Source organism: Ciona intestinalis, chromosome 10 (assembly GCF_000224145.3).
Source record: "Ciona intestinalis chromosome 10, KH, whole genome shotgun sequence".
Taxonomy (NCBI): domain Eukaryota; kingdom Metazoa; phylum Chordata; class Ascidiacea; order Phlebobranchia; family Cionidae; genus Ciona; species Ciona intestinalis.
In genome coordinates this window covers 1,271,811-1,291,254 of record NC_020175.2, presented here as the reverse complement: position 1 = coordinate 1,291,254, position 19,444 = coordinate 1,271,811, and the positions used below count along the sequence as shown (strand labels likewise).

Here is a 19,444-nt window from a genome sequence, read left to right as displayed (position 1 = left end):
ATTTGCTCTTGCCTAAAGATTTATAAATACATGCAGAAATTGGTTTATTTTTAACATCATAGGTTTCTTATTTATATAGTAGGATTTAACTTAATTTGTGTAAAGTTAAGACATGCTTTGGTACAACAGTCGTTAACTTAACAATATGCCGAATAAGACAAAAAAGGAAAAAGGAGATAAGGTTTTTAAAACTAAATAAATTTTAAGATTTTGCATGTCTTTTTTTTTCCTTTACGCTTTGAAATTTAGAATAACTGCAATTGAGTTAATGAATGTAATAAAGTAATTCTATTTTCTTGTTAATCTTGTATAAATGTTAAAGCATGTTTAATATTAATTCATTTGGTCAAAAACATTGATTCATTTTTAGATTTAGTGAAAAAATCTCTTGTCGTAATACATCATTTTCATCATAATTTTGCCACTGACAGTAATAGTTTCAAATTATTCTAAAAACAGGAATTTTAAAAATCACAAACCTTTTTTTTAATAAATTAGATTCCTTTGTAATCTCTTGTCCAGTTAATTTTATGCATTAAGTTGAAGCTTTGCTATTGCTTGTGTGTTCAATTTTGCAAACCAATTGCCATTAAAGTTTTGTGTTTGTTGTTTAATTGCAAATAATTTTCAGGGTTTGGCTAAAGGATCAAGTGCATCAAAATCTAGGGAGGAGGAAGAAGTGTGTTTGATTTCAATTAATTTATAAATAATTCGTTTCCATATAGTGGCATAGAATAGCTAGTTCAAACCCATTAACAGGGCTGGGTTTTAGTCGCAACCCAACTAAATTTTGTTCCAAAAGCTCGATATGTTTTTAAGTTTAATAACGACTGTTGTTATGTCAAGGATAAAATAAAGCAATCATTAATTATAAGGTAATGGCAATCGCAATAGTTAATGCCTAATGGCAATCGTTATAAGAGCTAAGGGATTTTGGAAAAATGTCATTATTTAGAAATTTTATTTGACCATGCAATTAATTTCCTTGACTTTGCCACTGCCCACTGGTACTTGAATTTTTGCTTTGTAGAAATTCTCTTTTTTAAGTAAAAGGTACTATGGTTTTTCATTCATCCATGTTTACAGAGAAAGCCGGGTGGTCACAGCAATCCCAGTGGACCTCCAGTAACTCAGCTGATTAAAGTGAAGCATGCACCAGGTGTGCCTCTGGTCAAAAAGGAAAAGCGACAAAGTTCCTCAAGGTTTAATGTGTCAAAAAATCGGGAGTTAGTGAAGATGCCAGCACTTAAAGGTAAAAATCTATCTTTCTAACAGTTCATGGCATCACAATATTTTAATAGTAGACTGATGATGCAAGTTATCGGCTGCTAAATGAGGGTGCAGGCAGCCACGCTTTATGTTGGATACTTTTACTCGGGTAGTTTTAATTTACCCCTGCGTGTTTTGACAACTGTTTGTTTTTAGAGGAAAATTGTCCAAAAATATGAGGATAGATCCAAAAATATATAAAAAACATGAGAGTTTATAGAACATATCAGTTGAATTAGCACATTTAAAATACATGTATTTCTCATTAACAGTTAAAAACATAGTTTATCAATGTTGTCCATTTCCCAAAAAAGCCCTGTTGGAAAATATTTATTTGGGTCGATTACATTGTAAGAACATCACCTAGTTATTGATTTTCTTTCTTAGTAGACCTATTATCTTTTCGCTTGTGGTAGCATGTTTTTTTCAAAACAATGTTATTTAACTAATGCAGTCCCGTAAAGTTAAGTTAATTTTTAATTCCAGAAATATTTTTTAAACCCTACCCAGCGTAACATGTGTTTTTTGCTTTAAACTTTTCATTGTAATGTTTTCATAAATAAATTTAACTTGATTAGTTTCTGTATAAACTGAAACTTAACAGCTTTTATATGTACAGCCCTGGAGACCCACGTCGGCAATCGGCAATTCCTGACGGTTTTGCAGACGCATTTGTACAAACCCTCCGCAGTTTATTGCCGACGATGTAGAAAAAAAACTAAAAAAAAAATTTTTTTTTAAACAAAATATTTTTATACTGCAGACGCGAAATTGCAAAAATTACAGACAATAAAAGCTAAAAGTGAGGTAATATAATACATATAGTAGTCGTGTATAGCAAATGAAGTCAGGCGCACCGATCTCCTAACGCACCTGCGCGTTGACTATGACGTCATTAACGTCCTTGTATACGTGCGGCGCATACGTTTTTTTTTCGGCGGGAATTGGTAACACGACCTTTCTTACAGCTGTGTGTAAAATAAATGTAATTTGCGGTAATAAATAGCCTAGATATGTTCCAGAAGTAGCACTGCTGTATATTTAGGATGTTTTCCTCAGCCAAGCGGCATGTTTATTACGAAATAGTAGGGATTCACACGTGGATTCATTGCATCATAATAGCGATTGCTTGACTTGGCAATTGATTACGACATAATAGCAACTCACACACTGATTATTTACGTCATAATAACGATTGTCCCCTTGATTATTTATCCAGCAGGAGCTTAAAAACAGGTTGGATATTTGCCTTTTTACGTATGCGATCAAGTAAAGGATTGATGCGTTTGCAATAAATACTTCGACCTGGGCTATGAAGCAGACAATGTTGGTAATGTTTCGTAAATTTGGTGTTAACAATGTGTTGAAGTTGTAAAAGCTCAGGTTCGCCGAGCGCCGACATTCAACCAAAAGCTCGGCACGAGCTTATGACATCATCAAGGAGAAAGGCGTATGAGAATACAATCCTTTTTTGACGAAAAGCGTCGCTAATTAAAATCATTTAGAACACGTGGTTTGCGGTGAAAGAGAAGACGTAATGCAGCACTTTGTATTATTTCAATATAAAAAGTTTATGAATTTATGTTTTTTTATTAAAAATCAGACTAATCAGATACGAAACATTGGGCGCTCGTGTTATACGATACCGACTGTAATTCGAAACGGGCAAATTCGTGCTGACGTTGCGATTCGTGACGTCACGCCCGGCCACGCGCCTTTTAAATCGTCGGTATATTGCTTTTATACGAGTTTCCAGGGCTGTATATATGACAGCTCACACTTTCTTTATCTGAGATTGTATTCATTATAAGCTTGAAAAACACTGAATATGATTTTATTACCTTAATCAAGGCAGGTAATCGCAAAAAATGAAGGCAATTGGCAATTGTGTCATACAATGCTGTAATGTTTGTATCGAAACTGAACAAAAATGGTGTTCTATGCACATGAAATAAACCTCACTTTCACCAGATGCCGCCCCAAACGACGTTGAAAGTTTATTCACACGAAAGTTGCAACAATGTTGCGTCGTGTTCGACTTCATTACCGACCCGCTTAGTGACCTCAAGTGGAAAGAAATAAAGCGAGGAGCATTAAACGAGATGGTGGAATATGTCACACACAACCGGGGAGTGATAACTGAACCAATATATCCTGAAGCTGTACATATGGTAGGTACAAGGCGATATGTGAATAAACTGGTTTATTTCCATTCACGGAGTACAATGGCTGAATCCGTGGTGCAGTGTTGCGACCAGGAAACTATATCAAAGGGGGTTTAAATGGGAAAGTTTTAAAACAAGATAGAAAAATTTGTACTTAAAATTTTACATAAAAAGAGGTTCAAACCTTTTTCCCTGGCTGTGATATCGGAAATGTTGGGGTGTACATTTACCTAACTGTTAAAACATGGGTGCCATGTTTTTGTACCCTAGTTTTAAATATGAACCCGCCTTTAAGTTGATTGAATGTATGATATCAAAAAGTGCAGATTTTAAACCTAATAAGAACTCAGAACTATATTGCTTTGTTTAATAAAAAACATTTAAATATATTTAGTTGTTTACTTAATGCAATGTATTAGGCTAGAAATCCATTCTTGTTTGTCTTTATAGTTATAATAAACTTGCACAAGGTGTATAATCAGTTCATCGTCTATGTTGTGGTCCATGGTAAAAGTTAATGCTTAAACACCACCGTGTGATTAAAATTCTGTCATTAACTTTGTTAATGATTGCCTTCAATGTATGTTCTGGTTTCAGATTTTTCTACTTATTCTGTTGTCTCATTTTCTGTGTTTTAAACCTGTATTTTCTAACCAGGGGTTTGTGTTTTGGGTCAGACAATTATTTGAAGTAACTTAACAATTTTCAAAGCAGAGTTTAACAATGTTATCGTTTTAACTTCTCTGCGAAACTATTTGGTGGTGAATTATATTCACCAAATTTGTGTCACTGAGTCAACTTTAAATGGCCTTTTTTTTCAGTTAACTAACAACCATTACAATTTAAAACTATTTAAAACCTGCTTTGTTCGACTTAAAATGTTTAACTAACTTTTTTACATATGCTTAATGGTCAAAATATTAATAAATTGACAGCAGTTAAACAAATCATGAGGCGTAGTTTAATAATCTTTGGTTCAATCAAGTTACCTAACAGAAAAGTTAGTAAAGCTTGCAGCACTTAAAAACTGAAAACAAACGAATAAAAAAACATTAGATTGCAGATTCAACTATAAAATGCACTTATTCTACCACTCTTGTCTATGCTTACAATTTAATTTTAAATAATCCTTTTCATTCCAGTTTGCAGTGAACACGTTCCGATCCCTCCCCCCTTCCACCAATCCATCGGGAGCTGAGTTTGACCCTGAGGAAGATGAACCAACATTGGAAGCTTCTTGGCCGCATATACAGGTTTGTGTTGTATGTCGGGTGAAACCAGCATAGGTGACAACTTATACACCAACCTTTGAAATTTACTAATTAATGTACTTTTAATCATCTTGTGTGTGGAATTAAACTATCATGGTGTATATCATTGATATTCAGGGCATGATTAAATGATAATCATATAGCTTATCCTGGTTTCTGCATAAAATAGATTTTAGCCTCATGTTAGGACTAGGTGTGTATTCAACTTAGCCTAGCCAAAGTACACTGTATTCGAAACAATATTCAACAAGGTTATCAATTTTTGACGAGTACAAGTGTAACTGTATTTTATTACTGTCAATCCTAGGTTTTGTTTTATAAAAAAAAATCTAATTCTGGCAACTATGGGTAAAGCAACATTATTAGTTTAAATATTTAAAAAGGTTGTGGTTCTATAATGCCACAACTCTAATTCAGTGTCAAATACCACACAAGTTGTGTGTTGCACTGTATTGGTATGTTTTCTGCTCCTAAATTGACATTTGGTTTCACGGCTCACCTCAATTTGATATTAAATTAAAAATGTCAGACCCTATCCTACAGCAAACATACTTCTGTGTTAAATAAACACTTCATGTCGAACACACGTTCAACATATTAAACCCAGTGTATTTAAATTGAAACTATTGCCTTTTTCTGGCAATAGGTAAACTGAGTAACACAATCTTTTGTATTAAATGCTGTTGTTATACCGCCATGCATAATCAATGTAATATATATCACAAATAAACAACTTTTCTGGTCAAATAATATATTCTTTTATTGTTTCTACCAGGCGTTTAACATATTATGTTAGTAAATATCTCTTCTAGTTCTGGTAAACCAGAGATTTTACTTTTGGAGTCATTATATGTATATGAACATAGTTTAAACAGAATTTTATTTGCAGCTTATTTATGAATTCTTTCTACGCTTTTTGGAATCTCCTGACTTCCAACCTCATGTAGCCAAGAAATATATTGACCAGAAGTTTGTTCTTGAGGTAAGAACTAAGATGCAAAGTTTACCATTTAATGTGGACATTTAGTTAAGGTCTTATATGTTACATGCCAGAGGACCTGAGATGTAGGTCACGGTCGGCCCAAGCCCATAACTGATTAACTGTATAGTGTGGCTCTAAATTTATTATGTATGGGTGAAGTATTATGGTGGGGTTGGGGCACTTAGGATTTAGGCCAGACCTTGCAGATTACACTAACACTCAGCCATATAACTTTATATTACATTGGGCGTTAAATTGTAGCTTGTTAATAAAAAACATAAAATGTATGATTTAACCTCAAACCTCTGAAGACATAAGAATGTTTAGGCCAGAGTTTGCCCATTACAACAACACGTAGTGTTTTTTTTGCGTGCTATAGCAGAGCTAATGACCATTACGTTGGTGTATTGAAGTTTGTATAAGGCACCAGCTGAAGCAGAACTACTTGGATTTAGTATGTGGAAGCTATCGTAAAACAGATAGTAAAGTTATTAGGCAAACATTCATCAAATACCATGTTTGCCTTATGTTGCACCAAAATGGCTTGCTTCTCTGTCATATCATGCTTCTTCTGCCCGAGTTTAAGATCTTTTTATGAGTAATATCACTCTTGTTAAGCTGTGTTTTCACTGTGGCTGATTTTGCCTGTTTTACACTTATAGAATGCCTGACCTGATATACTGTTGGCAATTACTTCCAATTACACCAAGCAGCTATTTTATCGCGTTCAAACGACTTTGACCTGTTGGCCAGAGGCTCTGGCAGCTTAACTATTCAGCTAACTTGTAATTAAAGGATTAAGGCAAACTACATGGCTAACCAGATTAGTTTATTAAACAATATTCTTCATAGGATAGTGTACAGACATACAGTAGGTTTATACGTTAAGTTTTGTTTTACAAAATTACTATAGTAGGACTTACAACCAACAAAGGGTTTGGTTATTATTCCCAGACCTGTTGGGTGTTTACTTTTCTTCACATTGTACAATGTACTGTTTTACAGTATACTATTTTATCAAACTGTGTCTGTGTGTAAGTTTTCTAATGTTATCCTGCCTTTTTTTTCGGGTTCTACAATATGCCATTCTATAGGCCTTCACTCTTACAGAATACATAATGGAATGCATGAGTTACCACCACTAAAAACCCTCTATTATCTGGGCAACCATCATGTGCATATCTAGGAACACAAAAGAGGGATCCAACTGTATTTTTAAAAAAATTCTTTAAGTGACGTGCGAACTCCAGATGTGCAGCGCAGTAAAGCATGTTTGTTTCATGGCTTGTTTTCACAAAAATGGGGACTCTGGACTCTCTTAAATACAACACCGGCCACAATACCCAACTAACCAACCTTATTCTTCCAGTTGTTGAACCTGTTTGATAGCGAGGATCCTCGTGAACGAGATTTCCTCAAGACAACTCTGCATCGGATATATGGGAAGTTCCTTGGTCTGCGTGCTCACATTCGCAAGCATATCAATAACATATTTTATAAGTGAGTTGGAGTTCGATGGTTTTAAAACTTTAAAAAATAGCTTCATTTTATGTTATGCCTGGTAGAAGCAGGTAAATAAGTTAAAGTAATAATGTGTATATATTGACGATTCACGATTGTATTTATTATTGGATGACAAATTATTGAAATATTTTAGATTCATTTATGAAACAGAGAGACACAATGGAATTGCTGAACTTTTGGAAATCTTAGGAAGGTAAGGAAATATTTATTTCACTCTTACAAAACTGATCTTTAAAACTTTTAGAAGTCTTTGCACTGAAATATTAACATAGCCTAATAAATCTTTTACATTCACATGTTTAAATTTGTGCTTTAACCTCTTATTTGAAACAATGTAAACCTAAAACTGGGTATTTAAAAAAAAAACAACACTAACATTTCCTTTAAAACTTACAGCTTTTCTCTTTTGTGTGGGATTTTCTTTTAAAATCTTATTTATTAAGATTGAGTATTAACCCTAACATAATTTATACTGAACCTGCCTTGTTATTCAAATTATTTGTGTAAGTAATGTAAGTTATTATCTAAATTAAGCTGTAAATTGTGTAAGCAATGAATCTCATAGTATACAATAATATTTACACTAGTATTATACCAATATAAATCTTTTAGGATGTACATAGGCAGTCTGCGGTTGGGCTAACCAACCCAATCTGGCTAAATCCTAGGTCCTCCAACAAAGACCTCACTTATATAGAGTCGTAATTCATAATGTCCTTACACCTTTAGCATCATTAATGGCTTTGCTCTCCCATTGAAAGAAGAACACAAAGTATTCCTTGTGCAAGTTCTCATCCCTTTACATAAAGCTCGCTCCCTAACAGTTTATCATCCTCAGGTAAGTTGATGTGTTGCTGTTGGACACGTGGAGCATTATACACACACTGGTAGCACACTAGTTACATTTAGACATATAAAAGCCCTCTGGATGTTGGGGTTATGGACCAAACCTGACCTAAATCCAAGATCCTCACCCATATAGAATAGAACAGAAGTTTAATGTTTCTTATACGGGTCCAATACTGAACAAATTCAATGTTGTGGAGATGTTAAAAAAAACAACATTTATTTTCCAGCTCGCATACTGCGTTGTTCAGTTCTTGGAAAAAGATTCTTCGTTAACAAAACCTGTAAGTGATGATCAAATATGATTTCTAAGTTTAATAATGTTTTGTAATCTTTTATGTTTGATACAATCTGTTACTGCTCTTCAGACATATCCTAACAAGATAACGGCTTACCCATTTATATATATATATCAATTTTATAAGAGGTTAAAATGTCGGTACCCAAATAAAATGGCAGAAGAGTAATTTTAGGAAACAATATAGTTTATATACATATTTTAAAACTTGTTATAATCTATATACACACTTCTTTTTGTATTATCGCGAAAAATGGTTAAACATTTTCATTTCTTCAGTCTCATTTTACAAAACCCTTACCTTGTTGACTGTTGTTCTTGTTACCATTATGCTTGGTAGCAACTACAGGTGAAAACCGCCTATATATATATAGTGTAATTTTGTTTAAGTGAAAATTGAGCCTGTTAACTGTTTTTATTTTCCTAAAATTACAAACTGAAATTGACCCAATTTAATCCACAGGTCATTGATGGTTTGCTTAAATTCTGGCCCAAAGTCCACAGTCCAAAGGAAGTTATGTTTCTCAATGAACTTGAGGAGATATTGGATGTAATTGAACCATCAGAGTTCACCAAAATAATGGTCCCATTGTTTAAGAAGCTTGCTCTGTGTGTATCAAGCGCACACTTTCAGGTAGGCTGTGTTTCTGTAGGTGCCAAAGCTCATTTGAAGTTATTGCTTAATAGTAGATTGAATGGATGAGTTACTTGTTTGTTCCTGCGTGGCAGGAACGACAGTTGTTATAACACGGGTGTTCTTTTTCATAAACCTCGTGCCCGCTTCAGGTTGCAATAAACGTAACTTTGTATGCTTTATTGCCAAATAAAAGAATTAAGTTATTTATCCTCCTGAAGCAGGAAATGGCAGTTGTTATAAAACGTGTTATGTTCGCCATTCCTGGAATTCTAGTATTACAAAATTATCCCAGTGCTAAATTAACTATGTGTCGTGTTGTTATATAAATCAATAGAATATTAAGCTGCATGATGACATATCTATTTATCATTGATCTTTCCAATCAACATGTCTACACTGTATGTCCGGTAGAGTTCATCTATTTATGGTTTAATTATTTAAAAGTAGTATTGTACAAAGTATGGCTGTGTATATATTTGTGGCTAATTTTTGTTCAGGTTGTTTTTGTTCTGCTTTGTTTTTTGTAAACTTGAAGAATTTGTCTTCCCACAACAAGGTTGTCTATGTAGGCTATGAATGAAGTTAAAAACACACATGTTTATGTAGCTGGTACTTTGTCTAAGATCGAAAAGGGTATACATTTGTTTGTGTTTGTCTAAATACAGCAATGGACATTTAGTAGGACAAGCTGTAGCAATCTTCCTTCATAAAAATATTTACCTGAACCATGATCTGTCTGAAGGAGTAAATCATTAAACAGAAAGTTATTGATGTAAATAAGTTATAAACAACAAGTATATTTCCCCTACTAAGTGGTTGTTCCAACCAAACATTAGGAAAATTTACAAGATCACATTATTTGAAAAATGTGAAAACAAAGATTGAAATATTTGTTTGATTAGTTGGTAGGTCAACGAACACACAGTCAGTAAGTTTACAACATGTTGATGGTTAATGGTTGACAAGTAGAACAAATAGTTTGACCGGTATTTGCATTGTTTAAAGTTTAAAATAAAAAAAAGTGTTTCTGTAAATGTAGTCAATACATCCCTGTAATTGCAATATTGGTAATGTATTGCTATAATTGTAGAATGTGTATGTATGGCGGGGCGCGACCTCGGATACATTTCCTTGGCTGCGCCACTGAGTCTGGATGTTGAAATATTTGCCTAAATCTGCCATAAATCCCAGCAACCATTGAATAAAATCACCTATGGTATACATATACCCATATAGTATAAAAATTAAATATAAGTACAAGATAAGATAATGAACCTATGTATTAGATTTGCTATCTTTCTTTAAACTTAAATTACTTACGTTTTTTCTTTAATGTAACACAAAAAAATCATGGTTAATCCACCCCTGCTGCCATCCCATGTTCAGCGCAGACATTTACAACAATTATCTGTATTTTGCTTGCAGTTATAAAACACTACATTCTGTAACAGAGACCTCATATATTCATGCAGGTTGCAGAGCGAGCTTTATATTATTGGAACAACGAATACATCATGAGTTTAGTGAGTGACAACACTGCAATTATTCTCCCAATAATTTTTCCAGCTCTATACAAGAACTCCAAGACACATTGGAACAAGTAAGACTTTATTGAATCAACTCGCAAATTATTTCACTGCGCCTTGAATTTGTATTCTCTGACCTACAGGCAGGTGCACTAACCACTGGGCAACTGTGCCCCACATCCTGGCACAGTATAAGTCATGTTACACTTTATTAAACTTTAACATGTTTCCATTGGTGATTGTCCATATAATCTCTAAACTCCAAAACTTAAACATTAAAAAAAAAACTATTTTGTTACCAATGAATTTCCTTAGTTACACCAATTGGCCAACATAGTTCTACAACTATGGAAAAAGAATCCAATATATAAAATAACTTTTCTTCAAAAAAAGTTAAATTCTGGAAGACCTTTTTAACAAAAAATCCATCAACGTAAAAATTACCCCATTTGGTAGCAACAACAGCAGTAAAACATGGCCTATTGGCCATGGTGCCCATGTATATTCCACAGTGTCTTGACATTGTTTTGTTTAAAAATGAGATTTGTTCCACTTTACATGACATTTTATGTTTATGCTTGCACATTTCAACAATATTTTAGTGTTCTATATAAATGTTGTCCTAAGGCGCACCATACTTTAATAAGCTGTATTTATATTGCTTTTACATTATCATCAACAGAACAATCCATGGCTTAATCTACAATGCACTCAAGATCTTCATGGAAATGAACCAGAAACTATTTGATGAATGCACACAGAAGTATAAGATGGACAAGCAAAAGTAAGTGTTGAATATATAATGTGTATTATTTTATTTTATATGGGTAAGGTTCTCTGATGAAGCATGTCAAAAGACCGGAGATGTAGACCAGAGTTACCCATATAAGGTAGTATAGTCTGACAGTCTGTTGTATACAGCAATATAGAATCCATGGTTGTGTGATGTACAAAAATTGTTTTCTAGAAAACATTCATTCACACCTTTGAAAATATGTATAAAATAAATGGAATCAATAAAGCAAAAAGAAATATTAAAAAATGTTTATACACCTGTCCATATGCTGCTATATCAATGTGAATTATTTAAAAATATAAATTAAGCTGCATTTTGTAAAGGAGAAACAAATACATACAAAAAAATTTGCACATGTCACTACACGCCTTTAAAATGTGAATTATTCAGCTCACAAACAGTTTCAATGACTTGTTGTACATTCATACATTCCTGTGTGACATCATAGTGGTATATTGTTACAGGGAGAAGCAAAGATTGAAAGAAAGAGAAGAACTTTGGACAAAACTTCAGGATCTTGCAATGAAACGACCATTGGTAAGTGTCTGCTATGTTATCAATGCAATACATTGCTGGGATGGTAATCTTGAATACCTACTAAACTAGTCGCGAGTATTTCACCACGAGTGGTATGAAATTTACTGACTTAATTTAACAACTTCTGAAACATTGTTTCGGTGAACTTTAGTTTCATGTGATACTCCACTATCCTATGCACAATACACCAACCCCGGCAAAGTTAAACACAAACATAGCCATACATTTATTACCATAGCCAAATTATTCATTTGTTTATATGGGGATTTGTTTACAGTGTAAAGTATAGCTAAAGTTGTCTGTATTCTGCGTTATTTAAAATAGCAGGCATGAACAATTAATTGTTTTTGAATTTTCCTTAAATATGCCAATCAGACTAATTTTATGTAAATTCCATATTTTTTTGCAAAAAAAAACATTATTTTAGCTCAGGTTAGGTTTAAGCTAATTATCAATAATGGTTGAGGTGTAAAAAATATTTACCTGCATATATTTCATATAATATACACAGAATAATCCATTTTACTTACAAACCCACCATGCTAACCCAACTTCTTTTACACGACAGTCGAAGCAGTTTCTGCAGCAAACGAAGTCTCTCACATTGAGTAACATGGAAGCTGGTGATGCGTCTGTCACACAGGTTGATACATCACCTGTTGCCATGGATACGGACTCGATTGAGGTTGATTTGCAACCGTCGCATGTTGTGAAGGAAGCTGAAGAGGTGCAGGGAGTAAAATATGGATACGTAACAGCTGGGTGTAACAGCTAACATTATTAAACAGCTTTCCTTTTTCCATTTACTACAAATTTTTTTCTTTTTTTAATCCAAGGGCATCAAATTCAGCGATTGTTGGCCTCAGCTAACCCATCACATTTTATCATTAGTTTAAACGTTCCAGACCGTGCATTTTGAGATTTGGTTTTTCAGTACACTTTTTAAGCCAGAGTTTTCCATTACCGTTAATATTACAACACGTACTAAACAAAGTTTCTTTTAAGGTAAAAAAGAAGAACAGGGCTGCTAACCTTGTGCGTCGTAAGTCAGAGTTGCCACAAGACATGTACACCACCAAGGCCCTTGCTTCTTACAAAAGGCCAGAAGATCATTTAACCACAAACTCGGAAAACTCATGAACGCTTGACCCTTAGACAATACTGGCCCATAGAAGATCTTCATGTTCATATTTATCTCAATATGAAGTTTGTCTGTTTCTCTGTGGGGCTTCTTAATTTTGCACCCTAGCTCTTTGTTTGGGATCTCTACATGCCACAACATGTAACCGTCCTTTTCAAGCAAAATTCGCCTGAATCGAACCCTCTATCTTAGCACTAACCACGCTCAAACACTAACCAGCTTGTCTCTTAAATTCGACCTGATTTTCATCCTAAATCTGCAGCTGATGGATTCACGCTGGGCCAGTATTTTCTGCAGCAACCCTTATTTGCCACGCACGCCCTACCAGCCTATATGTAAACACATGTCGTGTCCCCACTTTATTGTAGATACAACTATTGTACATTATCTGTTGCGAGAGAATGAGTCTAGAGTGTGTATCGTATGGGATTTCCCCTGCACCGCGACGTATATATGCGCCGTGCCCAAAGCGCCAAAGAATGAAATATTAGTACAAGTTATGTTTACAATAATCGCCCAAACGAATGCTCTTAACGTACTTTTGAAGACGCAACAACTACTTATGGGGCGATGGTTTAAAAGTCGCCTTTTTGCGTGAAAAGTTTAGTTAGAAATATCCTTCGTTGTCTCTTGTGTGATAACACCCCTGATTGTTGCTGTGACGTGCCCAAACTACGTACGATGTATCAACCCCACTTGAAGACCTACACGACCATACGACCTCTTGTGGTCGCTACATTGTTGTCAAGTTCCCGTATCGGTGTCTAGTGAATGCTTCGCTGTTACCAAAATAAATTCATTATGTTTGTGAAACATGACTGCATTTTAAACGCAATAATATTTCTAAAGTTCGAATGCTTTAGAGGTTTATTGTTCAGGCTGCACTTTTTGTGTTAGAAGGGTCGAAGTTTCAAGGCTCGATACGACCAAAATTTTTCGCCAGTGGACTAGAATTATATAAAGTATTGATGTTGCGTTTTTGATAAAAAAACGACACTCGTCGCCTCATAACCAGAAGATACTGAACAAAGAATTTATTGAGTATTAAGAATTTAAAGTTGGTAAATTAATATCAGTCGATTCAATACAGAAACATAAAGCTTAGTTGTGCAACTCTCCAGGTTGACTAAGAGCCAAGTACTATTGAAGTTAGAGACACGTGGTGCTGTTAGTTGGGGGATTGTTTAAGAGTTAGACTCGACTTTGAACTGAATGTGGAACCGTCATGCGGTTGTCTTATCTTATGTTCACAAAGTAAAATGTTCACCATAGTTCACGTGTATAGTTAGAGTGGGGAAAGACGGGACGCATTTAGCACGTGAAATCCAAATATTGTGATCGTGTTTCCAGCAATTAACAACATTCTGCTGTGGGGACACGGTTTTATGATTCGTTGAATGCTTACCACCAAGTGGGATGGGAAAATCTAATGAAAAGGTGTACCATCTTCCCCCAGCCTACGAAACATATTCTTTATTTGAGCTATGCATATATACATATACACTAACAAATATATGATATTATACAACACGGTTAGTTTTTTGGGGTAATACCACGAATTAGTACTATCACTCCTTTATTAATTGACACCAATTTAATAAAATATAATAAAACACACGAGGAGTTATTTAGCGATCCGCACAACAGGTGAAATTTTACAAATTCAAAAACACACAGGATAAGATGGGACTTTGGCAATGAAAACATACAAAACTACAATGTGGGAGAAGATGCGACTCTAAATTAAAATATATTTACATTAGCAGTATTCTGCAACTTGTAGTTAACCTACCGAGTTTAACAGACTGTGCTAGTTTCTTTGCCATGTAAACTTCATATATATAACGTTAAACCGATATTTTTTTGTTGTCTTTATCTCAAATTAAAGTCATATTGACCCCTGCCTATTTTCTTAATGTTTATATCTCAGTGTATTTTTACAAAACTAAAACTAGTTTTATGAGACAAAATCAAACTGTACGAAATATTCAAGGTTATTTTATGAAGCTATGAAACTAGTTTATTCGTATGCACACGCAAACTAAAAAAAAACATCTGCTTTACTATGATTTAGCGAGCATTAAAAAATAGCACCTTACTATTTCGCAATTTTTTTACCTGTTCAAAGTATACTGTTTCTATTTTATATATTTTTTTAATATTTAAAAACAGTAATCAGCTTTGACGGGCGTTTTATAAAGTCGTGATAATACTGTCAAATAATACTGTAATCTTATTTTCCTGATTATCATGAAATGGGGGTCCGTAAAAAAAAATTTAAAAAAATCTCGCCTGACAAATTGTCCCATCTTCCCCCACCCTACTATAATTGCCTAGAAACAGGCTGAATGTTTGCTTTTTCACGTTTGCGTTTAAATAAATGATTGACACGTTCGCAATAAATACTTTGCAGGCGCGTTAACGTGACGTGTATAATGCTCTTCGAAGTTTCGTGTTTGGTATGAGGCCGCTGGCCAACCTGAGCCTTAAAACATTGTAAACTTGTTTCAAAACGTCATTGATGGGAGACCCTGTTTGCTTTGTCCTAATTGTTCGTCATACAAAATTACACGTTTTGTTGCTTAAAAATAAGCTTGTTTTTTTCTAAAACGAACATTTGGATATAACATTCTTTGGTGTTTTTAATGTTAAAATAACCTACGTATACAATGACTACACATGGGGGACAAAAAACTTAACCGTGTTGTATAATACTGCGGGTAAGATAGATCATGTAAGCACAATTATCCTATATTTCCTAATCGTGATTTTAACAATTAACAAAGCTCTTATTGAGTCGTAAGGATATACTACCAGTTTTGTTCAATTTCTTAAAGTTCTGTAAATCCACCGCTTGGCAACCAAATGCCGTTTTCAGTGCTTTTGCTCAACTCTGTCATTGGAATACTTTGGTATCGTCCTATGGTATGATGTACGTTATGGTACGGGGGTGGTTGGTCGCTTTGGTTGATGCTGTGCGTTGAAGAAGCTCGCATTACGGACATGAGGCCGTTTTGGGGTTGACAGTGACTGTTTGAAAGGGTGCTGCTTTTCGTTAAGTATGGAATCACTCTGTTCCTCTTGTTCTGGTTTAGCTGTTTATCAAGTCGGTCAGTATGGCCACGGTGCTGCAATCTGGGTGATCTGGATTCAAAATAAAGTTGCTCTGAGCTTCCGAAGCTATGTTGTACGGCAGGTACCGGTAAATGCAGCTTTGAGTCTAAATGGTTCGCACAATCTGCCAAGTCAGAGAATGTCCCTTCATCTATTGAGCTACCGACCACTGGGATATCAATAGATTGTGAGTTGTGCCTTGTAATCGGCCACCTCTTCTTCGCTTTACCTGCACGGGACTTTATATCGTTTTGAGTTTTTTTCATTTGTGGTGTCCGGCAACCAACTTCTCCAACGCTTACAAGCTTTGATGGTGTTAATACGTTTGCTTTCATTTTACGAAGGTACCCGTTACGTCTCAATTCTCCCTGGTTTGAGTTATTAGCAATAGCAGTAGGAGACGACTCTGTAGAATCAGCCGATGTGAAAATGTTGCCGGATTTGTCAAACTGGTGTAAGAATCTCGAATGTCCCGACCGGGCAACTGAAACAAGAATAACTTTTGAAAAGTAAATATTTAAGCCCTAAAAACATAAACTGGAAAAAGTTCGCATAAAATCTGTGTTAAAATTTTAAAGTTGATTTAGTTTTTTTACGGCAAAGCTTCGGTTATAGTGGCTTGTATATACGCGGCTTGTATAAAATAGTTATACAGCATTGAAATACACACGTTAAAAACGGGTTAGAAATGCTTATATTCACCGTTCTTCATCGGTCCGTTCTTCTTTGCCCATAATTTATGCTTTGCGTTTATTCCACCATCTCGAATTGTAAAGTTCGCCCTGCCATCTTCAGCACGAGTTTCCTGCTCGCGTTTGTTCCTTTGCTCGAACAAGAAGTCATCACAGCTTTCACTTTTCAGGAACTTTCCGTAAGCATTCTCATCCAATATTCCACCGTCGTCTGTTGTCGTGAAATCTGCTGGCGGGGGAAGTTGGTGCAGAAAATTCTCGGTTGAATATAACTCGTCTTTCGAACCCGAGTCAGTGTTTTCCACAGACCAATTATTTTCCTGTTTCGCCAACTTTTTGCGCGTTTTGTAGCTTATCACGTGATCAGAGTACCTCTCTGCGCGCCTCGATTGGTTAGGTTTTGCTGCCATAGAAACACCCGTTAATTGGTCCAAACTACCACTTCTTGTTGGGATCTGCACGGAAGCAAGGCGATCCATGTAAGAAGTTGGAACGCTCGGTCCTTCCAACCTTGCATCATTAGATGACATGTCATGGTAACCGCTGTCAGAATATGGCAGACCTGGCGTATCTTCTGCGCTTCTTGGTCTGAATTATTAACATGAAGTAGAGTAGGGTGGGAGAAGAGGGGACAGCTTTAGTTTGTACATATCCAAATAACCTGTTTGTTCTTTAAACGATTAACAAAGGTTTATAAGAGTCGTAAGTGGCCCCGAGGTGTATGGAACAGACCGCCCGTATTATAACGACTGTCGGTTCCCCGCCAATCAAGGATAAGTTAAAGTTATTCATTTATTCAACTTGTTATTTTGTTGTACCTCGCTTCTGCCGTCTTTTCCGGAGAGTTATTTTGTTGACTTGTTTCCTCGTCTTCCGGAAAATCTTTGATCAACTTTCGATGCAACCTTTGTAGTTGGTTGATAAGTTTCGTATCAACTGTTATGTTGGTTTCGTCCATTCGTTTTACTGACGCCCTTCGGTAGCTGGTGGTACAAAATACGGTTTTATTAGGAATGGAATGTATTGAACTGAATTTAACTTATTTAACGCGTGGTGGACAAGGTCGGTCGTTATAACATAACCTTTCTGTTTCATAAACCCCATGCCCGCCTTTTAAAATGCGCTAAGTTTACTCTAATCGGGTATTTTAAAATGCGCAAAGTTTACTCCAACCTTCTCCTTAAACTAGAAGGATCCGTGTAACTTCTTCTACTCGTACTTGATCCTCGTCTTCCTTTCTCATCCTCGTTGTCTCCTTCTTCATCGTCATTATCTTCGCCTTCCTCTTGCTCGTTGTTTGAAATCTAAGGAAAAGTTGCGGCTTGTATGTGACGGTTGATGTATACTATATAAAGTAGCCTGCTGAGCTATGAATACTAAAACATTTTACGCGATGGTACAATGCTGGTTATGCGACTCCCGTCTTCCCCCATCCTACTATATGACATGTTGTTTACAATAACCTGTTTATTCTTACAGTGCTACCACAACTGATAACTCACCATTTTAACTATATCTTGAATAACCATCACACCCAATATCTCTGCTAGTAGAAAGGCGAATCCAGCGAAGTAAAACGACCAACCATAATAAGTATCGGGCGTCTTTTCTTTACTCAGTTTGTCGCTGCTTGAAATATATATGATGATGCCAAGAACGTTGCTAAGTCCTGTGGAAATATAATAATCAGTAGTTAGTTACTGTTTGACTAATTGTATAATACGGATTGGTACGCAGCCATTGCTTCAACCCAGTGGCCACTAATGGGTTGTCTAAAAAGCGACACAGAAAAAAAACATCCACAAAGTTATCTAAAAGACACCAAACCTTACCCTATAACCATGGAACCTCAAACCGAAGCGTAACAAAGCGATTGTTGTAGACGCCGTTAGACGCATATATCAGTTCTTTGTATTATTTGCACGTAAACACGTTGAAAACAAATAAGCCAATGTTATAATATTTAATATTTCAAGATTATTGCAGCTCGACACACTTAGATATCGTGACATACTTTAACCGTATTCAGTTCCAGATGAATTCGTTTCAACCTGTCTCATATTTGCTTGAAATCCCAGTGTTACGACCGACCCACCTCTCATCCACTCTTGTATTTTCCTCACGTGACCCAGCCACGTGGTTTTGATAGCCTCTTTTTTGTGTGCTACGCGCGATCGGCAGCTGCCAGTAAGCTTATCATTTTTATGTATATTATTAACTATTACTGCATTGTGTATTTGTAAACGCCCTAATTTCTTGCATATGTAACCATTATCTACTTTCTGCTTCTATTTGTGTAAGTGCTTTAACTTTCGATAATCACACTGCACACACACACTGTTCATACGCATAACATATAAAACAATTCACTCCGTCAATACATAAAGGGGAAAAGTAATGAATGTGTGCATTATCGAGTTGAAAAGGTGTACTACAACAAAGTAAGGTCCCCCGGGATCCTACATAATTATCGAAAATAGCACTATCGTGCATTAGCATTGCAACAGCATTTCTGAACAAGCACCTTTCAGCACCACTTGAACAATCATCTACTACAGCAGTAAGCTAAGCTGCCAATATGTCACAGCAGACAGATCTATCAGAATGGTTCGCAGAAAGGAATCAGTATCATTAGATGTAGAAAAA

The 19,444-nt window shown here is 35.4% G+C and overlaps 2 protein-coding genes across 3 annotated transcripts in view; one reads left to right on the top strand and one right to left on the bottom strand.

Annotated features, from left to right (window-relative positions):
* The first annotated feature begins 16 nt into the window (after positions 1-16).
* On the top strand, positions 17-13,805 carry LOC100176996 (serine/threonine-protein phosphatase 2A 56 kDa regulatory subunit gamma isoform). Of its 2 annotated transcripts, XM_002129651.5 has the most exons (16): positions 17-181; positions 632-679; positions 1,087-1,252; positions 3,241-3,440; positions 4,577-4,687; positions 5,595-5,687; positions 7,057-7,187; positions 7,345-7,404; positions 7,941-8,049; positions 8,288-8,341; positions 8,819-8,989; positions 10,465-10,592; positions 11,201-11,302; positions 11,779-11,851; positions 12,420-12,578; positions 12,857-13,805. In XM_002129651.5, exons 1-16 carry the CDS (start codon positions 146-148, stop codon positions 12,989-12,991), a joined length of 1,776 nt encoding a protein of 591 aa, XP_002129687.2. In that variant the 5' UTR covers positions 17-145; the 3' UTR covers positions 12,992-13,805. The 2 variants fall into 2 exon arrangements, with proteins under 2 accessions (XP_002129687.2, XP_026692034.1); XM_026836233.1 differs by lacking the exon at positions 632-679 and having other exon boundaries at positions 36-181.
* Positions 13,806-15,823: 2,018 nt separating this feature from the next.
* LOC113474605 overlaps positions 15,824-19,444 on the bottom strand; it is a 10,486-nt gene continuing 6,865 nt past the window's right edge. The window contains exons 5-9 of the mRNA XM_026836351.1: positions 18,301-18,467; positions 17,972-18,102; positions 17,617-17,781; positions 16,809-17,386; positions 15,824-16,590 (exon numbers count right to left, since the gene is read on the bottom strand). Coding sequence (XP_026692152.1) covers positions 15,824-16,590; positions 16,809-17,386; positions 17,617-17,781; positions 17,972-18,102; positions 18,301-18,467 — 1,808 coding nt within the window. The remainder of the gene's footprint in view (positions 16,591-16,808; positions 17,387-17,616; positions 17,782-17,971; positions 18,103-18,300; positions 18,468-19,444) is intronic.